Here is a 25,950-nt window from a genome sequence, read left to right on the forward strand (position 1 = left end):
CACTCGGTGATGATGCAAAATGAAGCTGGGCAAAATGCCTTAGACCAAGGAATAATCGGTCTTTGGGGAATATCTATACTTCTGTGTACTTGAAAGACAGCATCACTGCTTTCATTTATAAAAATATGAAGTACCCTACCCAACCATCTCCTGGGCAACATTTGTAACACAGGCAATCGAAGCCTGCTGGATTTTACACTCTTTTAACACCAGAATTTGCTCAGGACCTGCAGGAAGTTTGTACGTATCCATTATGTCATCCAGAGCACCAGATTCCTACAGAAAACAATTTTCAACTGGATTCTGTTGCCTACAGTTCTGTTTCAGTCACGTTGCTGGAGCTGTTTGGCTCAAGCAGGGGCACAGCACCACATGCTGCTTGTTCCCCCAGAGGAGAAACAGCTGGAGCCTCTGTGGGTTGGGATAAGGACAGTTACTGACAAAAGCACCTTGAAAGGGGAACAAGAACAGCCCACAGCAAATTACACCCGATGATACCATGGAGTACCTTACTGACCTGATGATAGCAGAGTTCTGCACAAGAGGACCGACCGGATGCCCCTGCCACACTCTTTCTGCCCTGGAAGCACCCAGGAGCACCCCTCCCCAACTGGCCCCTTTGATGGGGGAGCAATGTCAGGCAGTGAGGAACCAGCCTGGGCTGACTCACCTCACCTGTGCCAGCTGCTCAGGGAGGGGAGCTCAGGCCTGGCCAGGACCAGGACCAAAAAGTAACGAAAAAGAAGTTGGCAAGGCAAATGACATTTGACTGGGAGTTGGGAATATGTGCTCGTTCAGGTGCTGGCTCCCACATCTCTCATATCCAAGATCTTTTTAAAAGCTCCAAGAGGGGATGCTAAGTAAAAATCCTGTACTCCCACCTGATCCACATGTCATTCCTCCTATGAAATAACGGTATCTACTAAGCTACATTGCCCAGCGATAACTCAGTGAGACTTCAATGGCGATGTGCTGGCCCACAGGCAAATAAACACAAAGAAGAGGAAAAGCATCCAGCTGTGGAATTCTGGGAGCGTGTAGCTAAGAAAGTACTAGCACACTCTTCAAACAAGTGCCACTGTTTCACTGTGACCCCTAAATAATGGTAATTCTACCATGAAAGAGGAGGCTGAGGGGAGCCCTTCTCCCCACCTCCCCTGCCCTGCCAGGAGGGTGCAGAGAGGTGGGCGATGGTCTCTTCAGCCAGGGGACAGGAGATGGGACAAGGGGCAATGGGCTCAAGCTGCCCCAGGGCAGGGTCAGCTCAGCTGGGAGGGAAAAGTTCTTCCCTGGCAGAGTTGTGGGGCTGTGGCACAGGCTGCCCAGGGAGGGGCGGAGTCCCCACCCCTGGGTGTGTTTAACAGAGGGGAGATGAGGTGCTCAGGGATCTGGGTCAGCACAGGACAGGGACAGTTGGACTCGATGGTCTTAGAGGTCTTTTCCAACCTTGTGATCCTGTGATTTTTGACACCACACCAAAAGAAAGATCTGCACCAATGATACCGTGTATTCCTTTCCACTTCTGTCAAAATCACAATCTAGGACCCAGTGCAGTGTTCACACCAAAAGCAGCCCAAGTGTCAAAATCCCACTGAGGAGCTGGTTATGTATCCCTCAGGGCTATTTTCTTCAGCATGAAACAGACATCCATCTGTGGTTTTTTTATCCAAATCACATTTACTAAAATATCTTCCTAATTATCAAGGCTGGGGGCTTTTTTCCCCCATCATCAAAGTGGAAATGTAGATTGTACAGCACAATTATATTGTCATTAAAAATCGGTGATGGTTTCCACTGTCACGAGGAGCCTCTAGATGTAAGCAATATGTTTATTTAAGGCTTATTATTATCAGTTATTTCTTTACTAGTGGCTATAATGTATCAGCTGCCTTCCTAGAAGTCAGGTGGCTACTATTTCTCTAAGTGAAATGAAGTGAAATGAAAAATAATTTGCTCTCTGCTGAGGAACAATGGAACAGAATAGGGTCACCTGGTGACTTTTATACATGGATTTATTATTCTCACATGCTAAGGAAGGAATTAATATTAAGAGAATGGATTCAATTATTAGTAATGGATCTATTTATTTATAATTCAAATTTGGAAGAGCAATTCAGCAAAGCTTCCCATCATCTCTTCTGTAAGTTAATTTACAGCCAGCGCTCCCGGATACCGACACAACCCAGAACATCACTTTTATGGGGAACAGGATAGGAAATCGAGATCAGTAAGACATAACAGAGGAACCCTCTGGACAGGAGATGTGTGGCAGGAACCACAGTAAATCACTGTTATTTCGCAGTCTGCTGAGTGCAGTCTGACCTGTTCCTAATTTTCCATTCCCAGTAAAATGGAAGGGGGGGTAGGCAAGGTTAGAGACAAAGTTTTCATTGTTTTCAGGATGTCTTGGTTGGAAGAGACCCTTTAGATCATCAAGTCCAACCATCACCCTAATCTGGCAGCCACCACTAACCCAGGTCCCTCAGCACCACATCTAACAGTCCTTTAAATCCCTCCTGGGATGGAGACTCCAGCACCTCCCTGGGCAGCCTGTTCCAGGGCCTGACAACCCTCTCTGGGAAGAAGTTTTTCCTTGTACCAAATCTAAACCTCCCCCGTGCAACTTTGGGGCATTTTATCTTGTCCCGTTCACTTGTCTCTGGGGAGAAAAGGTTCAGTAGGCCATGGAATGAGGCTGTAAAGAAGCACCAGCCCAAGTACACACCAAAACATCTTCAAGCACGGACTCCCCAGGGGCTGGTGGCGCCCACGACTCAAGATAGTTAGCTGGGACATCCCAGCACAGGACACAGAAGTAGAAGGACTTCAAAAATGACGAGATTTGCAGGCCCAACCTCTAGCAGGCTCCTGAACTGTAAAGAAGAGCTTGCACAGCAGCCAGCTGAAGGAGGCCTAGTGCTCCCCCTCTGCCTGTCACTAAAGACCTCTGCCACATTTTCACTTTCCTAACTACTGGAAGGTCTGTATCGCTCCCTGAACCCAGGATTTAGCTGGGTTTAAAAGAAAGAAACAAAAAAATAAACTTTTTCTTTCTCTTAGGACAATTCAACCTTTGGGGACTCTACAGACCTCAGCATCCAGGCATCCAGCACGGGTGGTGGGGCATCAGAATCGAGGGGTTAAACTGCTACTTGAAGCCAAGCAAAATCTCCTATTATGGGCTGGGTCTAACCTCACTAAAAATCCTTTATTTAGCCTGTCTTAAAATAGCAGTAAGAATTTAGAATCCACTCAGTGGTGCTACAGAAATAAACACTGAAGCTCTGTGGGATCCACTGGAAGAGCAGACGTGCAGCACCCAGAGTTGGGAGCCAAGACTGTGAACCGTGCAGGACGAGGCCCTTTCCTGGTGTTACCACAGGAGAGAGAGTTACAAAAGAGAAATAAAGAATCAACACAGCACAGCATCAGATAAGGAAGTAAAAGTGCCATTAAAGTGTTCCTTGGACATCTAGGAAGGATATTTCCAGGCAGGGGCTGGCTCAAAGTACTAAAAAAGCAGTGGGAATCTGTTTAACACAGGATTTGGTGTATTTTCTTGGTGAACAGGATTTCTAGAACACACCTGGAGCTGGAAGCTTCACTAGCATATGATGTAAGCTCAGGAAGAAACTGCATCTTTGTAGGAGGATACTGAATTTATAAAGAACTGGAATACCTCTAAAATATTTCATGCTTATTTGCTATTGAGACCATTTAAAGGGACATGTGATACACTAATTGAAGTACTGCAATTTCTCTTGAAAGCAAGGGACAGGTGTTTCTAGTTTAAAACCATCAATAGCTGTGCTAGAAAAACTAGATCATGAGGCACGTATCAAACATGGCAAAGTTAAATCCACATGATTGTTCACAGTCTTACACTAATGGATCTTCATTAAACTCCCTCGTGACTTCCCAGGGCTTGCAAATGAGTGAATCAAATGATTTTACTGAATATGACTTTAACCAGTTTTGGTTCACAGGACAGGAATGTGCTCACAAGTCCGAGAGATGTGTTTGCATGACTTAGTTACCTGGATTAGCACTGCAGAACCAGGTGGTGAAACATAGAATCCCAGACTGGTCTGGGTTGGAAGGGACCCCAAGGATCACAGAGCTCCAACCCCCTGCCACAGGCAGGGACACCAACCTCCAGGCCTGGAGCTACACAAGGTTGCCCAGGGCCCCAGCCAGCCTGGCCTTGAAGAGCTAAAAGGCAAAGACTCAAGTAAAATGTGTTTAAATTGTTTCAAAACCTGTTTCTGTTGTAAAATGGTATTTACAGAGTTTCTGCTGTAAACAGAAATCTACCACAACCTGATATTGTAACAGCCAAAAATAATTCAGTGATGTTATAAATATATCCACAAAGGAAGGATACCTCCAGGGCGCTCATCCACCATGGAAATGCCATTTCTCATTTTTTCCATTACATGAAAATAATCCACTGTTCCTCCAAGGTACTTCTATTGAGCAGAGGAAAACATCCTTTCCACTTAAAAAAACCCCTGCACGAGTGTCTTTGTGTATGCAATGTGATGCAGAAGCTACACCCTCCAAGTTCTGCTACCATCCCCAGCCTAAAATAAAACATACTGAAAGTATCCAGTATGTTTTTACTTGATGTAGAAGTGGTGTATGAAGAAAATGTGTTAAGAAAGATGTTGCTTACTTCTAATTTGAGAAGACATTGATAAAGCATACCTTAAAGCTGCTAAAATACTCAGTTTGGAATAGTCCAAACCACAAAACATCCTAACTGCTTGTTTCTAAAACACTGAAAGGACAAAACCTGCAAAGCAACAGGATTAACAGAACATGTGGATGTATTCCAACAATAACCCAGGACCCACATGATTGTTCACAAAAAATGTACACTGGGGTATTAATAAAAATAAACATCTGTGTGTGTGTGCCAGATACAGTCCAAACATCTTCTCTACCCTACATGTACCTAAGGAAACAAGAGTTCAGTAGGAACAAGTGCTCTTTGGGGACATGCCCGATGTTGCTTTAAGGAATAGCATCAGTGGATTGCAAAGCAAGTTTCCATCTTTTAAATTAACTTAATTGCTATCTTTTTAACATAAATAAAGATTTTGCAGCCCAGGAATAAATCTCACTAAGCATTTTCATAGCAAGTGGAATGCCTGGACATGTATGTCCATATGATTACATAGATCTGTCCACATGAGCTATTTTGACTAACTTAATCATACTAGCATAAGAACACCTTTCTAAGTACACCAAAATATGGAAGAGTGAAGTAAGACACTATTAACACACTCATCTTCAACCACAGACTTCAAATTTTACAACAAAGTATTAACAATGAGATTTAGGCTCAGATTAAGGACATGTTTTGATTAAACATATAAACAGGTATTACTTATGTACAGTAAATTCATCAGAACTTTAGAAAAGGCTTTAATAGTTACATAAATCCTAGGAAAAGAACAACTATGTGTAGATATGCCTATATGGTAGGCACTACCTCCTCAAAAATACTACTTAACGTGGCTAAATGGAATTGGAAAGAGGTTCCAGTATGTTGCTGGTTTCCAGCAGAGGATGGATAGGGAAATAAAAAATGAGTTTCAATAATGAGAAGCCACTTGTCTGACCACTAATGATGTCAATGAGGAGTTACACGAGCCCCCAGTGCCCCCACACAGTGAGGAGTAAACTCGTGCTGAGACTGTCGCTGCTGGGTGTCTCTCACTGGCAGAGGGAGCGGTGCAAGACCTGATCCCTTCAGCCCGCCACGGCCCTGACAGTCACTGGGAATGAGCTGCCATTTGCTTTATTGTAGGGATGGCTCTTCCCCCAGGTACCACCCACAGCCACCCTGCCTGTACGACCAATCACAGAATCACCGGGTTGCAAAAGACCTTTAAGATCATGGAGTCAAACCATTCCTGTCCTGTGCTAAACCAGATCCCTGAGCACCTCATCTCCCCTCTGTTAAACACCCCCAGGGAAGGTGACTCAGCCCCTCCCTGGGCAGCCTGTGCCACAGCCCCACAGCTCTGCCAGGGAAGAACTTTTCCCTCCCAGCTGAGCTGACCCTGCCCTGGGGCAGCTTGAGCCCATTGCCCCTTGTCCCATCTCCTGTCCCCTGGCTGAAGAGACCATCGCCCACCTCTCTGCACCCTCCTGGCAGGGCAGGGGAGGTGGGGAGAAGGTCTCCCCTCAGCCTCCTCTTCTCCAGGCTGAACAGCCCCAGCTTCCTCAGCTGCTCCTCAGAGGATTTGCCCTCCAGCCCCTTCCCCAGCCTGGTTGCCCTTCTCTGCACTCGCTCCAGGACCTCCATGTCCTTCTTATGGTGAGGAGCCCAGAACTGGACCCAGCACTCGAGGTGCAGCCTCACCAGTGCCCAGTACAGGGGCACAATCACCTCACCTAATGACCTGAATGCCTCAAAGAGTACGTGGCACTTACAGAGTTCTATTTTCTCCTCAAACATACTTTGCCATGTTGCAAAAGCCCATCTCCCTGGCAGCAAGAGTCAATCCGAAGCCCAGAGCAGCGGCTGCAGGGAGGCTGAGCAGCAGCAGGTAAAATACCTGCTCATCTTTACATGACAGACTGGGAAATTAAAACACTGGGAACACTTCCCAACAATAACATTTCAATCTACCTAATTCAGTGATGTAGCTTAAGAGACAGTGAATTAATATAGCTTTAATATAAGGAAAATTTGAGTGTTTTGAGGATAGGCAGTATTTGCATGGTTTGGATGTGAGGGGAGTATGGCTGTAGCTGTTTGAGCTGTTCCCTGAGAGCAGCTCCAGAATTTGCCCCTAAGAGTGGAGCATCCTTGAAGACAAAGAAAGTGAAGCCAGGGGAGTCATAAATAATGAGACCAAAGACCAATTAAGAGGCAGAGTGTATCTTTTTTCCAGCTAAAAGGGGTTCCTGACCAGTTTGTGCAGAAATGTGGTTTTGAGACTACGGAGAAATCTGTAAAGAGCAGGCACTGGGAGAGAGGAAGATGCCCAGCCTTCATCCCTGAGGACCACCAGAAGAGCCCTTGAGTGTCACTGAGCATGGGAGGAGTTAATGTGAATTACTTCCTGGGGATAATTTGCATAACCCTGCCTTTTCTTAGAAATTATAATGAGTATGCAGAGTCAGTCTGTATCAATAGGAGAAGTGTGGCTTTAAACAGAGGAGCGATGCCCTGTGTGCCCAGCACTGCAATAGACTCCCTGCTTCACAGGCACCAAGGCCAGTGAGCTTTGATTCTGGCTTTTCAACCTTTAATTATAAAAAGTTTTCCCCACTAACATTATTTCAGTTATAAAATACACAATAAAATGCAGATAAAACTACTCAGCAAACAGATTTCACTCTGCACAGCGTTAATTTTCAGCTGCCAGGGATATGCAAACAGGAAGGCAAACTCTGTAGGCATGGGTTTTAAAATATTCACTACCCACCACACACTGCATCTTGCAAACAAGGCAGGACAGATAACCTTAATGGGATTTCTTAGTTGGGTTGTTTGTGGATAAAGAAAAGTGCTCTGCAAATATTAGCATGGGGATCCCCAAAGATCTCAGAGTAACAGGACACAACAGAGCATGTCAAATTGTCAATCTAGGGGGAAAAAATAGCATTTTGGGTATATTGTCTGAAAAGCTAACAGTCAATTGGAAGAGAAAAAGAAAAGCCCTAACAAAAAGGTCATGAGCAAAATTTAGAGCATTCGATCTCTTACTGGTGGCAACATCTCTCACCAGGAGTCATTAATTAAAGTATAACCTAGGCCAGTTCTCATACTACAATCATCTTTGCATACCATGTCCCTCTACCAATAACCAAAGAAGAAAATGATCAGACTAAAGGTACTTTGGGATTGGAGTGGTAACTTCTGCTTCCCAGATGAGGTACTTCAACAAAACCAGAATCTTTTTTCTTTGAGGAGTCTCTTTCCTAATGTAATAATACAGAACGAGGAGACACACATGGTCTGGGAAACTGGCAGGTCCGAAATCACCCCGGCTGACACAGATCTAAATCAGCACTCACAGGTTTCAACCTGAAGCTGCCATCCTCTAGCAAACTCAAAGCTCCTTTTGCCTCACGACACATCACTTGGACATGATGGAGACATCCAGAACTGGTTTTCTAGATCCTTTAGTTTAATCAGCCAGATATAAAGATATAAAAAAAATAAATGATTTTTTTAACTGCAAAAGAAAAATATCAGATTGCAAAGATATTTTTCTTCAGATGTCCTGCTGAAAACACACCAGTGATTAACTTAGAGAAACAAAACAAAGCATCCCAAATGCTGTTCAATTGTTTGTGTGAGAGAAATGTCAAGCTACTTGTAAGGTTCCTAATGCTCCCACCTCTTTCCCCAGCCAATAAACATTTGCAAAAATCACAGACCTAAAATGAGGATTCCAATTGTATATAAAAAAGAATGAATTGTCCCCCACAAAGAAACAGCAGCAGAATCTTACCTTGATCAAATGGTTTACCCGGACTCCATGTACGAAAATAATCATCCTGAGGAGGGAGAAACAACTGTTAGTAACACATAAGGGGTCAATCCACCCAGGAAGAACTGCCAGAAGGAGGAAAGACAGAAGATGCATACCAACCTCCACTTCCTAGGAAAGGCCAGCAGTAGGAAAACAAGAGAAAGAGGTTACAGTCATCATTTGTGGGATGCACTGCTCAGAATAAAACAGGCTGCTTACACATACTCCCTAAACACACTGTTCAAACAGCATGACTTACTAGCATTGAAACCAGAAGTCTTTCTCCTAGTACATATACAGGTGATGTTTCTAACACTGCTTTTCAAATGTTACAGTACTTTTCCTGGACTTTAATTTCTAAGATATTGAAAACCTTCATTACAATTTTCAAAACCTAAGCTCCAAAGCTGTCAGCAGTAAAATCATGTTTTAAGGAAGAATACATGGATTTCAGAAAAATAAATACTCTGCTGTGTAGCTTTCAACTGCACCAGTAAGAGCTGTCAACAAACAAGTCTACTTAGCTCTATCTTCTACAGGTAATCCTCCTGAACAAAGTGTCCTCCTAATTATGCCATCAGGCTGTGATTTCAGGAAGGGAAAACTTAACTGTTTTTCAAGATCTTTAAAGAAATTTGATCCAAAATTACAGATTTGTAGCTGAGAGAAAAGTAAATCTGCACCCATCAGATAACAGCCAGAGCAGAAAAAGTACCAGGTTTACTATTATGTCTTAATTTAACTCACTATTCACCAGAAGATGAAAAAAGACTATAGCCAGCATTTTACTCTCAAGTCAAGGCTCACAAGGTGTGCTGTCACATCCACCAGTCCCATCCCACTTGCCAAGAGATCACCAAGACCAATACATAGAAACCACGCTGTATATAAAAAAATATTAGACTCCTGGAAAAATGAGAGTTCTGTAGAGTTGTCAAAGCCACAGAATCCCAACTGAAAAGTGACCAAGCATCAAGCACACCCTCCCAGGAACCAGCCACTCTTTGGGGTTTAATACAAGGAAAAACAAACCCCAAAATGACCACTCCTGGTTGCAGCTTAAACTGTATTTCACTGTTTTATTAGTAGAAATGTTGTTATGGGAATGTGGGCTTTGGAATGGGAAGAAAGATGTGAGTGGAACAGAAGCACAGCTCTGTACGACAGATGACACCCACTGCACAGCTCAACAATCCATAATTAGCATATGTCATTTGCCTTTTAATTAGCATTTTTGAAAGCTAACAAAACCAGGTATGTTACATGATTATTTGTTCTTTTTTAATCACACAGGGGACCAGCAGAAATGACAATTATTATGGCCTTTCCCAATTATATCCCTTCTAACAGGAACTATGGAGATGTTATTCCTCCCACTGTGCTCCAGGCAGGTTTGGGCCACTCCAACCCAGCCACAACCATGGAAGCAGGAGAGTCTCTTCCCATCACTACAGAATCAGTAACACTGACCCATGACAAGCCTGGTCAGCCAGTATCACCCAATGGTGAGGAGTTAGAACAGCTGGAGTTAAGGCTGTGAGAAGAGAGGAGCAGCCATCCCAACTGAGACCAAAGTCCCAGGGCACACAGCCTATGTTGGGCTTAAGGGCACAGAAGAGGGGCTGGGAGAAGTGACACCCTCACCAACCAGACAGTAAATCAGTGCTTGTTCATGTCTGTACTGCAGACATCTCACCCATCCCAAATACAACACGCCCCAGGCATCACTAGAAGCTCTGCCTCCCAGTCTTTCTTGCTACCTTTCTCCCAGTCTTTCCCAAGTCTCTCTTACTGGGATGCCTGTGACCATGCAGCACATTCCAGAGCTGGGGCCCCAGGACAAGGAAGATGTGGGACTGTTGGAGAGGGGTCAGAGGAGCCACGGAGATGCTCAGAGGGCTGGAGCAGCTCCCCTATGGAGAGAGGCTGAGGGAGCTGGGCTGGTTCAGCCTGGAGAAGAGAAGGCTGTGGGGGGACCTCACTGCAGCCTTCCAGTCCCTGAAGGGAGCAGAGGAACAGGAGGGGAATCAGCTTGTTAAAGGGCAGAGACTGGCAGGAAAAGGGGGATGGATTAAAGCTAAAGGAGGGAAGGGTTAAATTAGATATTAGGGGGAAGTTTTTTCCAGAGAGAGTGGTGAGGGGCTGGAAGGGGCTGCCCAGAGAGGGGGTGGGTGCCCCGTCCCTGGGGGTGTTCAAGGCCAGGTTGGATGGGGCCCTGGGCAGCCTTGTGTAGCTCCAGGCCTGGAGGTTGGTGTCCCTGCCTGTGGCAGGGGGTTGGAGCTCTGTGATCCTTGCGGTCCCTTCCAACCCAGACCAGTCTGGGACTTAAGAAGCAGCACTACACATGATACAGTAACACTACCTATTCTCCCTGTTACATCTCCCCTTTTCAGGTCTGGGGGGTGCTTTGAGTTGTTTTAATTTTCCCATGGTTTGAATGGATCATGGTTTTCATGGACTTTTCTCTCTCTAAATCCAAACTGTCCATACCCATATCCTATACATACCTACAATGATTTTCCTAATGAGGTCATTTTTCAAATCAGATGTTGCTTAAAGGAAGAGAATTATTGTTTATGTTTAAAAAAATATAAATGGATGTGCCTCTAAGATAAAAAGTCGTTAATTGCTTCTGAGATGAAGGAAATGGCTTCAATAAATTGCAGTTCCACAATTCTACAGATACTTCTAGAGCTATTTAACCTACCACATGTATAAGAACCTGACTTCCTATTACATTCAGACCTTTCTTGATCTTCAGTCGATAAGAGTTTATTATTATAACCTTCAATATCCACTTCAGAACATCCAGACAATTATATCATTTACAAAGCTTCCTTTTTCATCATTCTATTATACAATTAAAAACAGAGTGGCACCACAGCATCTCCAGTGCTGTGTGCCTTAACAATCCAGAAGCGAAAAAGGCAACGTCTCAGGTCCCTGTGTTCAGCTCTGGTGAGGCTGCACCTCGAGTGCTGGATCCAGTTCTGGGCCCCTCACTCCAAGAAGGACATGGAGGTCCTGGAGCGAGTGCAGAGAAGGGCAACCAGGCTGGGGAAGGGGCTGGAGGGCAAATCCTCTGAGGAGCAGCTGAGGGAGCTGGGGGGGTTCAGCCTGGAGGAAGGGAGGCTGAGGGGAGACCTCCTTGCTCTCTCCAGCTCCCCGAGAGGAGGTTGTGGGGAGCTGGGGCTCAGCCCCTTCCCACAGATACCCAGTGACAGGACAGAAGGAATGGCTGTGAGTTGTGCCAGGGGAGGGTCAGGTCAGGAATGAGGAGACATTTCTTCTCCCAAAGAGCGGTTGGGCATTGGAAGGGGTTGCCCAGGGAGGTGGGGGAGTCACCGTCCCTCGGGGTGTTCAAGGAGAGGCTGGATGAGGTTCCTGGGGATGAGGTTTAGTGAGGCATATGGGTGGCAGGGGGACAGTAGGACTAGATGAGCTTGCAGGTCTTTTCCAACCTTCACGAGTCTGTGATTCTGATTCCTTCAGAGCCTTCCCTACTTTTCTCCTGAGCAGCTAGAAGGGCAGGTTGTAGAAGTGCACAAAACAAAGCCACAAATTTGTCACAGTAACATCTTCTAGCTAAAGGTATCCATGACTTTAACCAGAAAATCCACCCTCACAGCTCTGCTGGAAACTACAGGAACTGTGTGATTCTTTCCCATCTCTCTGACTGAAGGACACATGAAGCACTTCCAGTCACCTTGTATGATGGATTTCAAGAAGTTTAATACCCTTAAAATTACCTGTGTTTATGCATTACTTTTAGTCAGGAGCACAGTGATGTGGTGCTTCTAAGAACTGAAGTTCATCCTACGATTACACACACACTTTGTAACTAATAAATATCTTTTTCTCCTTAAAATGGCTTATCTCAAATCTATGTCTATGTAGTTTGAAAATCTGCCAGCCTTAAGAGCTCAAAATGACCAAAAGCAGCTTAAACAGAAAAGTTAAAGAAAAAAAGAAGAAAAAAGGTATTTTGCCTCAAACCCTTTTATTGCTTTTTGATTTCTCTATTTTTCCACAGGAACAATTCTCATCCCTAAAAAGGAGCCAGTACAGGAACTTGAAGAAATACACATGTCAGTACCACAGAAGAAAGAAGAACAAGCTCCCTGGCAGGAAATCCTCCCTGACAGCACAGTTATGCAGCAGAAGTTTTCAGCTTTCAATAGAAATGCAAAAATACCATCAGATTAATCTTCTCCCTTGTACACAGCACTTGTTATGCTATTTTATTGATCTCTCCTCCACAGGACCTTCTGTACACGCTGCCACACACTGCTGCTGTCACCTGAACAATTATCCAACAGGAATCTGCACTGCTAAAGCCTGTAATGAAGCATGGGAGGTATGAGCCTGGCTCAATGAGCACCAGATGCCCTGCAGTAAGGGCAGCTTCCCCTCAAGTGTTTTCAGACCAAGGTTGACTTGATAGCAAGTGGATAAAGCAAATCTGGTTGTTTTACATCCATGTTTTCCCTCTGGTACAGCCTGGGCATTAAAAGGCTCCAGATCAAAATCAAAGTTGATTCATGTCAGAGAATCCAGGGAAACTGAGGCAATTCTCTTGAACTCATAATTCTACTTTATCCATGTACAATTTCCCAGCTGCAGCACAAGTTGGGCAGTGGGGATGTTACTGTGGGACCTACAAGCTGGCAATTTAGAGACAAGTCTAAGGGGTGCTCAGTGTGAGGTGCTCCTTGCCATCCAGTGCCTTCTCAAGGAACAGTGCTTCTCAAGAGTCCCCAAAGCTGGAACAATACAAGATTTCCTGAACTTTACTCTCCTGGAGAGAGTCCAGAGGAGGGACAGAGATGCTGAAGGGCCTGGAGCATCTCCCCTGTGAGGAAAGGCTGAGTGAGCTGGGGCTGTTCAGCCTGGAGAGAAGCAGCCTGAGAGGGGATCTGATCAATAGGGATCAATAGCTGAAGGGTGGGACACAGGGGCCATGGGCAGCCTCTGCTCAGTGTCTGTGGTGACAGGACAAGGGGCGACAGGCTCAAGTTGGAGCCCAGGGAGTTCCCCACCAATCTGGGGAAGAACTTCTTCCCAGTGAGGGTGAGGGAGCCCTGGGACAGGCTGCCCAGGGGGTGTGGAGTCTCCTTCTCTGGAGAGATTCCCGCCCCGTCTGGACACCGACCTGTGTGCCCTGTCCTAGGGACCCTGCTCTGGCAGGGGGTTGGACCCCATGGGCTCTGGAGGGCCCTTCCAACCCCTGGGATTCTGTGTGAGAAGTCTTTTGGGTGCACATGCTCCCCAATCTAACTTCCAATCCACGTTCTGCGATGTAGATTTTTTCCTCACTGCCATTAGCTATGAGATGATTTTGCTCTTTCTCATTTCAAGGAGTTCTCAATGGGGTTTTTTTATTCCATTTCTTCTATCTGCATCTCAAGTAGGTACATCTGCTTCTCATCTGCTCTGAAAGCTCTTTGCCTCTTTTAGCCTGGGTCTTTGCTATTTGGTAGCTATGCTATTTTCAGACTCCAGTTCAACAAGCCAACTGAACTGAGTCAAGTCCCACACCACAGACCTCTGCTTGTCCAAACCCATCCTGCCATAGAGTTCACCAAGTCCCTTCACGTCTTTGCACCTCTCCAATAGCAGATGGTTTGGCTCATCTACACCAAACCTTCCCAGTGACTCTGCAACATGTAGTCATGTTCTAAGTCTCCCTGGAAGAGCTGTGGTAGGGTTGTCACTCAACATCTCTCTCCCAATCTCTCTCCAGAGCTGGAGATCAAAATACTTAACAACAACAGTGTGTAGAAAGCTTTTTCCCCACCATATCTTGCTCCAAGACCTTCAGCCTGAAGTCAGCAGATTTACCCTGCATAATCTTAAATTGCTGGTCATGTGAAATGTTACAGCAACAAAAGGGTGAGACACCATCAAAGCTCCCATCATACAGGAAATCTACCACTCCTAAACACTGAGGCCCACAGGCAGCATACACAGAGTAACTAAGATAGTCCATCCTCCTCTAAGGAGAATACTACCCCAAAGTATAACCTGTAACTGGGGACGGGTAAGTCGCACTGTGAAAGCACATCATGTTTGAATGCTGGGAAATTCTTCAGCCTGAAACCTCAGCCAGTCTGAATCCTCACCCAGGACACAGACATGCTCTTTGGAGCACAGAGGTGATGTTCTCTGTGGTAGCTACTAAGGGTCTGTGGTTGGGGTTTGTGCCCCTGTACTCGGCACTGGTGAGGCCACAACTCAAATGCTGGTCCCAGTTCTGGGCTCCTGAGGGCAGAGCAGAGAGGGACAATCCCCTCCCTGTCCCTGTTGCCACCCCTCTGCTGATGGATAAAAACTTCTGATCTTAAAAACTAAGAACGTTTGTAAGCTTACAACAAAAAGAAAAGGCATCACACAGCCAACTTGGTAATTGCTTTAAAAACCCATAAAAGCTAAAATCAAACAAAACCCCCACCCACCCAAAATAACCCCCCAAAACACAGTTCTCATTCTGGTATCAGAGGTATAGCCAGAATTTAAAAAGGAAAGTCATCACTGAAGCATTGCTTCTGCAATATCTCCAATATCTATAAATCAACACCAGTTCTGTGTTAGAAAACCCCAACTTGAACCCTGTCCAAGAAAAAGCCACGAGATTGCAACAGGGTCCCCAAAAGGACAAGAAGGAATATGAGATGCCTTCAAAGTACAAGCACAGAATGGTATCAAAGAATATCAAATTAAATAAAAACTGACCAGTTACTGATCACTGAAGAAATTCAAAGTGAGAGGTGGGCAGAACTGGGGTTAGAAGGGAACTTGAACATGGATAGAATTCCTCATGATTGACTGACACAGGATGAGATGGATTTTGATAGCAAGGAACAACTACTTGTGCTGTACCAGGCTTTGGGAATACACAACTGCTCATGGACGTGCAGCACTACACCCCAGAGTATTACCACTCAGCTGAAGTACACCCCAACTGCTCCACCCCTGCGGCTTGGTTCTCACTTGGATGCAACACACTGAAGTGTTACCCAACTTCTCCTATACTCTGAGTTACAACCTTTGCATGGCCTCACCACTGTGCCTCCAAACTTTCAGTGCTATGTTCTATATTGGTGTCTAAATGATGCCTAGCAAGCTAAGAATTTATACAATAAAATAGTTAAAATAACACCTGTAAACACACAAAACCAAATGACTTTATCAAGTTAAGTCATTTAAATGTCTGAGATGTTTTCATGCAGAATCCTTTTATAGACAGGCACATTGTTTATCTCCAGAAAAGACACACTATCTTGGTTTCAAAGCCCTGTTTAAAAGTCCCACTGAGGCACCAGAAGTTACAGCCATATCAAAAGAAAAAAAAAAAAAGGAAAAATAATCAAGAAAAAAGGGAAAAAGAACCAAGAAAAAGCCCAACCCCTCATCAGTCGAAATACGGCAACACCAAACGTGCAGGAATTACATAACTGTATTTGGGGTTGATTACACTTTTGCACAACTTGGTGATTGAAAGCAACTCCCAGGAAAGTCTCACTGTAAAATAAATGTGAATTATCTCTAAGAAATAAAAAATTACATGAAAAACCCAAAGAAGTGGTGCTGAAGGTTCTGAGGTAGTACGTGTGGTTCCCAAACCCCGTGCCAAACATGAGAGCCTGTGTGAACATATATATATATATATGTATATATATATATATATATATATGTATATATATATATATATATTTTTCCTTAATTATTATTAACTTTTGTTTTTAAATACAAGATCTCCTGGGGGTGTGTGGCTTACTCTCACAGTTCACTGTTCATATCACTTAATTTGGTAACATGGGAAAGCACGGGAGTCTGGATGGCTGGAGAGCCCTCGGGACTGGTAGAATCATACAGCATTCAACTAATGAAGATGGGGGGAAGTAACTACTTTTTGCTATGAAAGACCCTCTTAGGCACAGGCTTTACCTGTCCAATAGCAGTGCCCATCCTGCTGGTACCCTGCTGCACGTTTTACTCCTCAAACAGTGCTGAACACGAGCTGGCAGTGTGCGCTGGCAGCTCAGAAGGCCAACTGTGCCCTGGGCTGCAGCAAGGACAGCGTGGCCAGCAGGTCGAGGGAGGGGATGCTGCCCCTCTGCTCTGCCCTGGGGAGACCCCACCCTGGAGTGCTGGGTCCAGCTCTGGGGTCCCCAGTACAGGAGAGCGATGGAGCTGTTGGAGCGAGTCCAGAGGAGGCTATGAAGGTGATCAGAGGGCTGAAGCATCTCTGCTATGAACGCAGACTGAGAGAGTTGGGCTTGTTCAGCCTGGAGAAGAGAAGCTTCTCCAGGGCTTTGGGCACCCTGGGCTAGTGAGGGTGTCCCTGCCCATGGCAGAGGGTCGGAATTAGATGATCTCTGAGGTCTCTTCCAACCCAAAGCATTCTGTGCTTCCAACCCAAACTACTCCATGATTCTATATACTTTTCAGCAGGAATATTTTCACCAACTTCAGAGAGACATGGTAAATTTTCCAATACCCAACTCTCATTCATTGTTTCTACTGAAGGATCAGCCTATTCTTATGAAAATTAAGCTTCAGGTTCATCAGAAGGCTTGGTTCTTATCTGAAAACAGCAGAAAGTTGGTGTTGGCAAACGCCTTAGGAGACTGCAGTGAAACACCAGCATCAACACAAATGGTTACCGCAGAGTTCATGAAGTTCCACTGTCCTACTTACACAACCTTACTGCATCCCCAGCATCATTCTCCTTCCCCATCCACAACAGCCTTCTGTTATCTCAGTCCCTCAGGTCATTATTGCCTTTAATCTCAAACCAAGCAGATTCAGCCCTTGCCAGGATGACTGACAAAGGATAATCCCAGTTGCTGCAGGAAGCTCTGCTGATGCTTCAGCCCGTGACACACGAGGTCAGTGCTGAACTCATTGAGGAGCAGTGTATTAGAAAGGACTGTGCTGCTAGAAGCATTTTTTTTCCTCTATGGGACTTAATACTGAATCCTTGCAATCATAGAAACACAGACTGGTCTGGGTAGGGAGGGACCCCAAGGATCACAGAGCTCCAACCCCCTGCCACAGGCAGGGACACCAACCTCCAGGCCTGGAGCTACACAAGGTTGCCCAGGGTCCCAGCCAACCTGGCCTTGAACACCCCCAGGGATGGGGCACCCACCCCCTCTCTGGGCAGCCCCTTCCAGCCCCTCACCACTCTCTGGAAAGAACTTCCCCCTAATATCTAATTTAAACCTCCCTTCCTTCATACTTAACATACAGAGGAAAAGAGCCTTTGAAAGTACAGCTAATGATGAGGATTTGCTGAAATGGTTTCCACACATCCAGCATCTGTCCAGCTGAATTGTTTTCATACAGCCCCAGACTGTAACACAAGTAAGAATTACTGATCTTTTAGCAGCAGAAACAGGGTGTGTGTTATTTACCACTCCTTTCTACTTAACACAGGCGAGTTGTGTTTAGAGTTTACTTCATCAGTGGTCATCCATCATCCAGGACTTGAAGGGACCTACAAGGAAGCTGGGGAGGGAATTTTTAGAAGGGCCTGGAGTGACAGGATGAGGGAGAATGGGTTTAATTTGGAAGTTGGTAAATTTAGATTGGGTATTAGGAAGAAATTCTTCACTGTGAGGGTGGTGAGGCCCTGGCACAGGGTGCCCAGAGAGGTGGTGGCTTCCCCCTCCCTGGAGGTGTTCAGGGCCAGGTTGGATCTTGATCTACCATAAACCCAAGTTCTGAAGCACTGCACACAGCTCCTCTCTGCAATGAAAACCAGTTACACACCAAGACTGGGGAGTGAATCCTTACTGTTCTTACTGTGCATTTACCTACAAGCACTGTGAGTCAGGGTGCTTGAGTTACGGTGACAAACAAGCAGGACAGAAAGTCAGAGCTGGCAGAGTACTTGGTACAAACTGAAAACAAACCACCCAACGCCCTGAGCCTTCAGTGCTAACAGCAGCTCCAGCTAACTTTGAAGATGAGATTCTAAATTCCCTTCCCTGGTGACAATGGACTTTACACAAATTGCAGTGAGTGCTCAACACCATCATTTCTCCTCTCCAGTGCCCGTGTGTGCCACCGTCCCTCTGCTGAGGAGGGGCACAGCAGCCCCAGCGGGCACGCGAGTGCGTTAATGTTCCAGCTCATCTCTCCTCGGTGCTGCTCTGAAGACAGGCTGCAGTTCCCCTTCCCACTGCTCACAGTTTTGCCAGGAGCAGCTACAGCTCACTGTGGTGATAAAACCAACGCAGGGAACGTTTTCCAGGTCAACAGCTACAACCTACCAAGGCCTTTTCCAACCTCGTGACTCTGCGATCCAAAACCAGATGACACTCCACCAGCCTCCCTCAAAGACACCCAGAGCCAGAGATTTTGTTTTCCTTACCCCCCACGTAACTATGCAGTGAAATTCCAAACATCAAATGAAAGAATCAGATGCCTCAGAGCAGCAGAGATAAAAGGCTCCAAGGAAGAGCTGCCCTGCTGAAGAAGTCCTAAACAAAAACATACAAGGGCAAACCTGACCATCTATTTTGCTGAAGTATCTTACTTCAGTGGTAATACTTAATTGAGAGAGCAAGACTAAGAGAAGAACTATTCTATAACTACATTATTATTACCAATCTCTACTCAATATAGGAAAGGGCCTGATTTGCAGGGTGGTAGTGGAAGCAAACATGGAAGAATGTCAAGCAAGAACCTGCCAAGCACACCAAAGGAAGTCCCCTCCTACACCCTGATGTGCAGCAATGAGCATGAAGGTCTGATGGCACACATGCTGTGTGCTGGTATCCCTCACTTCTTCACAAAAACTAAAACTCAAGCTCACAAAAATCTTCACACATCCCCCATCCAACAGCGTAATGTCAAAGCCCCACGAGGAGCTACGTCACCCATTCTCATTCAGCAGTTTCAAGGCTTCAGCAAGTTTCCACGTAGACCTTTCATAGTGTTTCTTAGACAGTTTGGCTCATTAGGGCTCTGAAAGGTCTGAGTCATCCCATGTTTTCTCTGCTTGCCAAATTAAAGTGCTTATTTTGCATTATGGAAAGGACAATAATAATTATAAAAGACGAATCCTTAATTAAGCTCATCAAAACCAAGTTTTACACACATACTGATGGACAGACCAACTACCTGCCTTGACTCCAGCTGTTTTGGTCAAAAAGACAGAGAACATGTAGTGAAGGAAGGAAAAAACCCCAAACAGTAATGCACACTGAGCAGGACAGAAGACTAAGGAAGATGTACTCCACTCAGTCAACACTGATGAAGTGGGTAATTGTCCTTTTAGGAGAGCAACACATGTGGGGGAGTCATTCAGCACTAATTCATCATGTAATGCTTCTAAATTAGGAGGTAAATTGGAGTCTTGGAGAAGCAGCTACCTCTGACTTCAACCATTCATGATTACATCAGTAAATCAAAGCTGGAAAAGAGCTCTTACAGATGGGAGGAGGGCAAATTACACCAAGGTCGTGTCTCTCTCAACAGGCTTCTCAGCAGGGAGGCAGTGGGAGCAAACATGGGAGCTGCAAGGAAGAGGCAGAAGTCTGCAAGGCAGAAACACATACTCACAGCTGCAAAAACTTTATTTAGCTTTGATGGAAGCCATGCAAGGCATGGAGTGGTAGCATGGAGTACCCAGTCTGCCTGGGATAGAGCTCCTTCCCATCACAGCAGGATGGTGCTTTTTGCAAGGGAGGAACACACCAGTGTTCTGGCTAGCACTGAGCAGTGGGACAGCATCAGTGGGTCTCAGAACTAACCCCAAACTAAAGCCTTCTCTGCTTCTCTCTCTGTCCTCCCAGCGAGTGGGCTAGAGGTTGGCAAGATTACAGGAGGAGGGACAGCTGGGATTGACTGAAATGGTATTCCATGCCACACTGTGGTCGGGGGTCGCTACTGGAACTTGGTGGGACACATCCCATGACTGGGGTGTGGCTACCAATGGCTACAGGCTGTTCAGCAGCGACAGGAGAGGACAGAGGGGTGGATGTGCTGCTCTCTATGTTAAGGAATGGATGGAGTGTGAAGAGATGGCCCTGAAGAATTGCCAAGAGGAAGCTGAAAGATATGGGTAGGGATTAGAGACCAAGGCAGCAAGGGGACCTTGTGGTTGGTGTCTACTACAGGGTATCTGACCAGGGGAAGGTTCCTGATGAAGCCTTCTTATTCCAGCTCCAGGAGGCATCGTGCTCAAAGGCTCCTGTCCTGCTGGGGGACTTCAACCACCCTGACATCTGCTGGAAAAGCAACAGTGAGATGTAGGCAACCCAGGAGTCCTGGAGAGCCTCAGTGACAACTTCCTAAGCCAGGAAATAGCCCTGCGAGGGGATGCGCTGCTGGACCTGACAGTCACCAATGCAATAAGCTCCTCAGGGATGTCAAGACTGGAGGCAGCCTGGGCTACAGTGACCACACACTGGTGGAGTTCAGGGTCCTAAGGGATATGTGTGAGGCAAGGAGCATAGACAGGACCCTCAATTTTAGGAAAGCAAACTTCCAGCTCCTCAAGGAGTTGGTTGGTCAGTAAGACCTACTGGTAAACTGTCCTCAGGAACAAGGGTGCAGAGCTGGTAGATCTTTAAGGACACTTAACTGTGACACTTCCAGCTTAAAGTGCTTCTGAAAACTCTCTCCTTCCTCCCTTTATCAGCCATTCCCCACGTTCGCAGATAATTTCACTTTACTTGGTTAATTTTCCTGAAGGCCAGTGCTCCATGGAGACAAGAAGCAGTGTTTAACCAGTGTGTGCTGCTTCAACGTGTGGAGTACTGCATAAAATTACTCCAATTCTTGTGCTCAAAGAGGGAAATTTGCCTCAGAATACAATGACCAACACTGTGTCAGAAGGTATTTCCAGTGCAATCCATTCATCTTTCTAACCAGAGTTGCTACATGTCTCTCCTGTTCACTGTAGCAGCAGCACACCAGTCCACTCTAGTGAACTTGATGCCAAGGGAAACTACAAACCAGCCCAGCTTATATGAAAAAATGCCTAAAAATAGCCAGCAAACTCAACTCAGTCCTGACTACCACGATTCAGGTTCTTGTCTTTCATTGAAAACAGATTTCCACCTAAAAACAGGCAACTGAAGTACCACAGCAGCACCTCACAAGTTCAACACAAATACCAAGTTCACAATGAAATCACAGAATCACAGAGTCACATGGTTGGAAAAGACCTTTAAGATCATCTAGTCCAACCATTCCCATCCCAAGCTAAACCAGATCCCTGAGCACCTCATCTCCCCTCTGTTAAACACACCCAGGGGTGGGGACTCAGCCCCCTCCCTGGGCAGCCTGTGCCAGGCCCTGACAACTCTGCCAGGGAAGAACTTTTCCCTCCCAGCTGAGCTGACCCTGCCCTGGGGCAGCTTGAGCCCATTGCCCCTTGTCCCATCTCCTGTCCCCTGGCTGAAGAGACCATCGCCCACCTCTATGCACCCTCCTGGCAGGTAGTTGTAGGTGGTGAGAAGGTCTCCCCTCAGCCAATGTTTGTAGTATCAGTATATACAGAGTAGCTTCTTTTGGCAGTCTCATAGTGATAATGCTCTTTCAAACAGCAAGGAGAAGCAAAAGATTCCTCTCTCCAGCCTGTCTTCTGCTGACAGATGCCACAGAGACCCATTCACCAGTAAGACCTGTAACTAGTTTATTCACGTCATTCCCATGCAACAGCTGCTCATGTTTTCAGAGTTGGTCGTTCTGGTGATTGTTGCCACACAATGAGTCAAGACAATGCAGCCTCTTCCAGTAAAAGAGGAAACAGTTACAGTGCTGTAGAGAAACACACCCCCAAAGTATGGACACAGGCAAAGGGTGGCTGATTTTCAGGCGCTGCGGAGGGGAGCACATACTTACGTGTAGTTTGCCCTCTGGTGGACAGCTGCACCTTCGCTACACAGAGGAGAGGAAGAGCCTACAATGGGACCAGTGCAATTAAAAGGGAATAGGTATGTCACAGTTACTCTCTCAGTTCTCCACCTACGCTCTCACAGACCTTGTGGGAACTTGGTGTTCCTCCTGCCGTGCCTGGCTGTGTACCTCTGAGCACCTACCAGACCACTGGTACGGGTCCAGGCTCCGGCGGGAGGTGGAATCACAGGCTGGTTAGGGTTGGGAGGGTCCTCAAAGCCTGTGACAGGACACTGAGCTGCACTCCTGCACTGCAGCAGAAACAAGCCACTGACATGAGACATGAAAGCAGTACTGGAGTTCATCTTGACAATGCAGATTATGTTTTAAAGATGAGTGAGTTCCCCATGAATTTGCTAAGAAGGCTGATGGGCATGCCCTGGCTGAGGTTCAGAGGTACCCAAAATGTCTGTTTATGATCCCTCAGAAATTCAGGGCTGTCCTATATTAGCTGTGTGATACCCCACCCATTAGTGTACTTGCTGTAAAAATTATCTCCTCTTAAACCAGAGAAATGCTGTCTAGAAAGGCAAAAGAAAGCAGGACAGAATTAAGTGGTTTAATTTCAACAATACTTAAAAGAGCAGAGAAGCAATCATCCCAGCCTCAGGGTTCTGAGCTCTGATGACTACACAAGACCCAGCTTTTTCCTCCCAACCAAGGAAAGCCCAAACCAGAACGTCCAAAGACAGTTACTCTGGGTTTAATAAACAAAAAAAGATGCCCTTTCTTCCCCAGGTTTAATATTTGAGGGGAGAAGCTTTTTCTTTTCTTTTTATTTTTTGGAAGGTCTTTTCCACCCTTCACCATTTTCCTGTCCCCTGGCTGAAGAGACCATCGCCCACCTCTCTGCACCCTCCTGGCAGGGCAGGGGAGGTGGGGAGAAGGGCTCCCCTCAGCCTCCTCTTCTCCAGGCTCAACACCCCCAGCTCCCTCAGCTGCTCCTCAGAGGATTTGCCCTCCAGCCCCTTCCCCAGCCTGGGTGCCCTTCTCTGGACTCACTCAAGAGACAGTTCATAAGAGGGCATCTATTCATCAACAGTTTTACTGCAAATAAAGGATAGAAAAGACAGAAAAACCCTGAATCCTAAAAACTCCATATAGAGAGTAACTTGGAGAGCTTATCTTATTCTCAGGGAGTAACCTTCAATCTTTTTTGAAGTTGAAGAATGATGAATCACAGAGCTGTAGGGGTTGGAAGGGACCTCCAGAGCCCATGGGGTCCAACCCCCTGCCCGAGCAGGGTCCCTGGGACAGGGCACACAGGTCGGTGTCCAGATGGGGCTGGAATCTCTCCAGAGATGGAGACTCCACACCCCCTGGGCAGCCTGTCCCAGGGCTCCCTCACCCTCACTGGGAAGGAGGCCATCGCCCCCTGTCCTGCCCTGAGACAAAAGAATTCATTTTCAAACTTTAGTAGATGTTTAGAATAACACATTTCAGATAAAAGTCAAGTTTCTCAGCTGAAAATCTAAAATAATCTACAGACCAGCCACTCTGACATGCAGGTTCTACATTCCATTACAGACCCAATTTACAGAAGGCATTGCCTTTCCACCCACTTGTACAGAACACCTATGGCTCCAATCTTGGTCTAAGACCACCTAAGGGTATCCAATTTTAGCCATTTAACGACTAGCAGATTCATCTCTATGATGGATCAAGAAGAACTGGCCTTCCCAGCAGAGAAGAGCGACCACTGAAACGTGATACAGCACACAAAATGACACTGAGAAACTCCTTAAAGCTGACATCTGCCTGGCCTCACCACCAGGCAGCCTGCAGGAAAGGAGCTTAGCTTCTAAACCATCACAGTTAGACAGGAGGAGCTGCAGCTTCCCCTTCCAGTATGGCTTCCCACGACTTACCCAGTTAAACTGGGAACCCCTGGCTGGCACCAGTAACACACACAGAGCAGCACTTTACCTGGTGTAACCAACAAGTTGTCTCTGGTTTGCAAAAATCACCTTTTCCCAGCAGTAACTGGACTTTTCAACTTGTGGTTACTGGGTGTGGGGGGGGAAGGTTGGCAGCTTGAGTTTCACTGACTTTTTCCCTCTTCCAGATGTAGCATTGGGGCATTTTAAATCTACAGAGTAGTTTTGGGCTGGAACATTAAGCAACTCTAAACAAAAAGCAGCAATATGTTCTTACCACATTTAATTCCATCAGCCTTGGCTTTCTGCAAGCTAGGAAAAATTATTCATTTACATTTGTTCTTTTTTCCCCCAAAAACTCAAACTGTGAAGTATTTTTAATGCTGATAACGTTTTTCTAGGCAAAAGGCACCAGTATCTCCACTTCTGGTACAGTAACATCTAATTTGCATTCTCCACTATTCCTAAGGACAGACAATTTGCATGTCTAGCCCGGAGCCTCACTGAAAAGAACATTCCTAATTTGGAGACTTGAACAGAAATAGCAGAAATGTCAGGACAGGAATTAGATAAGGGAAATAAGGGGAAGGAGTTTTCTCAGTGTTTAAGGAGCCATGGTAAGTGTTGGACAGCCTTCCTAGTCCAACCCAAGTCAGAGAAGTCACATTCTATTCCTTGCCCAGCAATAGTTTTTAGAGAAAAATTAATTCTGCTGCCCAGAGAGGGGGTGGGTGCCCCGTCCCTGGGGGTGTTCAAGGCCAGTTTGGATGGGGCCCTGGGCAACCTTGTGTAGCTCCAGGCCTGGAGGTTGGTGTCCCTGCCTGTGGCAGGGGGGCTGGAACTCTGTGATCCTTGGGGTCCTTTCCAATCCATGCCAGTCTGTAATTCTATGATATATAAAGTTATACAGACTGTACAAAGCAGGTCTCCATGTTTTTCCATCACTAGCTGCCTAATTTTCAGGGTAATACCTGTATCCAGCCATGAGGAACTGCACAGTTCTTTCCATCACCTGGCTCTTTTAAGCTTCCTCAGGTTCTAAGACTTTGTATCCCAATGGCAGAAATCCAAATGATGCCAGGAGCAGATGTTTGCAGAGCACAGAAGGAAAGATGATGAGCTGCACACAATGCCAGCTTTCTTCTTCACTTGTGTTTCTACTATAAAACAGCTCTCAGATAAAGCCAAACTCTCCTCCTGCGCTGCCACAGGACTCTCTTTTCCCTCCTGGCACTGAGAAACGCAATGAAGGGTTCTGAGGTAGGTAACATTTGGATTAGAGGTGAATTCCTCCACGAGGACTATGTTCCCAGCCATGAAGAAAGGCAATGAGGAAACCAGTGGTGCAGTAACCATCTACAGCAGATCCCATCCTGAGCAATCCCACCCAGAACTGTTCAACCCTGGAAAACTGGCCATATTTCTGTTCACATATGCCATCAAGTGAGCAACAAGAAGAAACTCCACACACAAGAGATGGGGAGGGGAGCAGGAAAGAAACACAACGGTGTGAAAGACAGCAATACCAGTCAAATCTTCCCCTAGAAAGACTCCTACCTTGGTACAGCAGCAGCTGAGCATTTACTACCTGTAGCTGCAACAACGTGCACAGTTCCCAGACCGGGATATGAGGGATGGGGATGTATCAGTAGAGAGCA

At 46.0% G+C, this 25,950-nt stretch overlaps 1 protein-coding gene across 4 annotated transcripts in view; it reads right to left on the reverse strand.

Annotated features, from left to right (window-relative positions):
* The window catches only part of SPOCK3 (SPARC (osteonectin), cwcv and kazal like domains proteoglycan 3), a gene marked incomplete at both ends in the record, with an annotated part of 122,420 nt that overhangs the window by 76,681 nt on the left and 19,789 nt on the right, over positions 1-25,950 (reverse strand). For 2 of the 4 annotated variants that reach the window (XM_084264075.1, XM_084264074.1), the window contains one exon: positions 8,478-8,523. The exons of the other annotated variants lie outside the window; for them this stretch is intronic. In XM_084264075.1, the coding sequence (XP_084120201.1) occupies positions 8,478-8,523 (46 nt within the window). The remainder of the gene's footprint in view (positions 1-8,477; positions 8,524-25,950) is intronic. 4 annotated transcript variants of the gene reach the window in all.

The sequence above is a fragment of the Gallinula chloropus genome, assembly GCF_964237585.1.
Source record: "Gallinula chloropus genome assembly, chromosome: 4".
Classification (NCBI taxonomy): Eukaryota; Metazoa; Chordata; class Aves; order Gruiformes; family Rallidae; genus Gallinula; species Gallinula chloropus.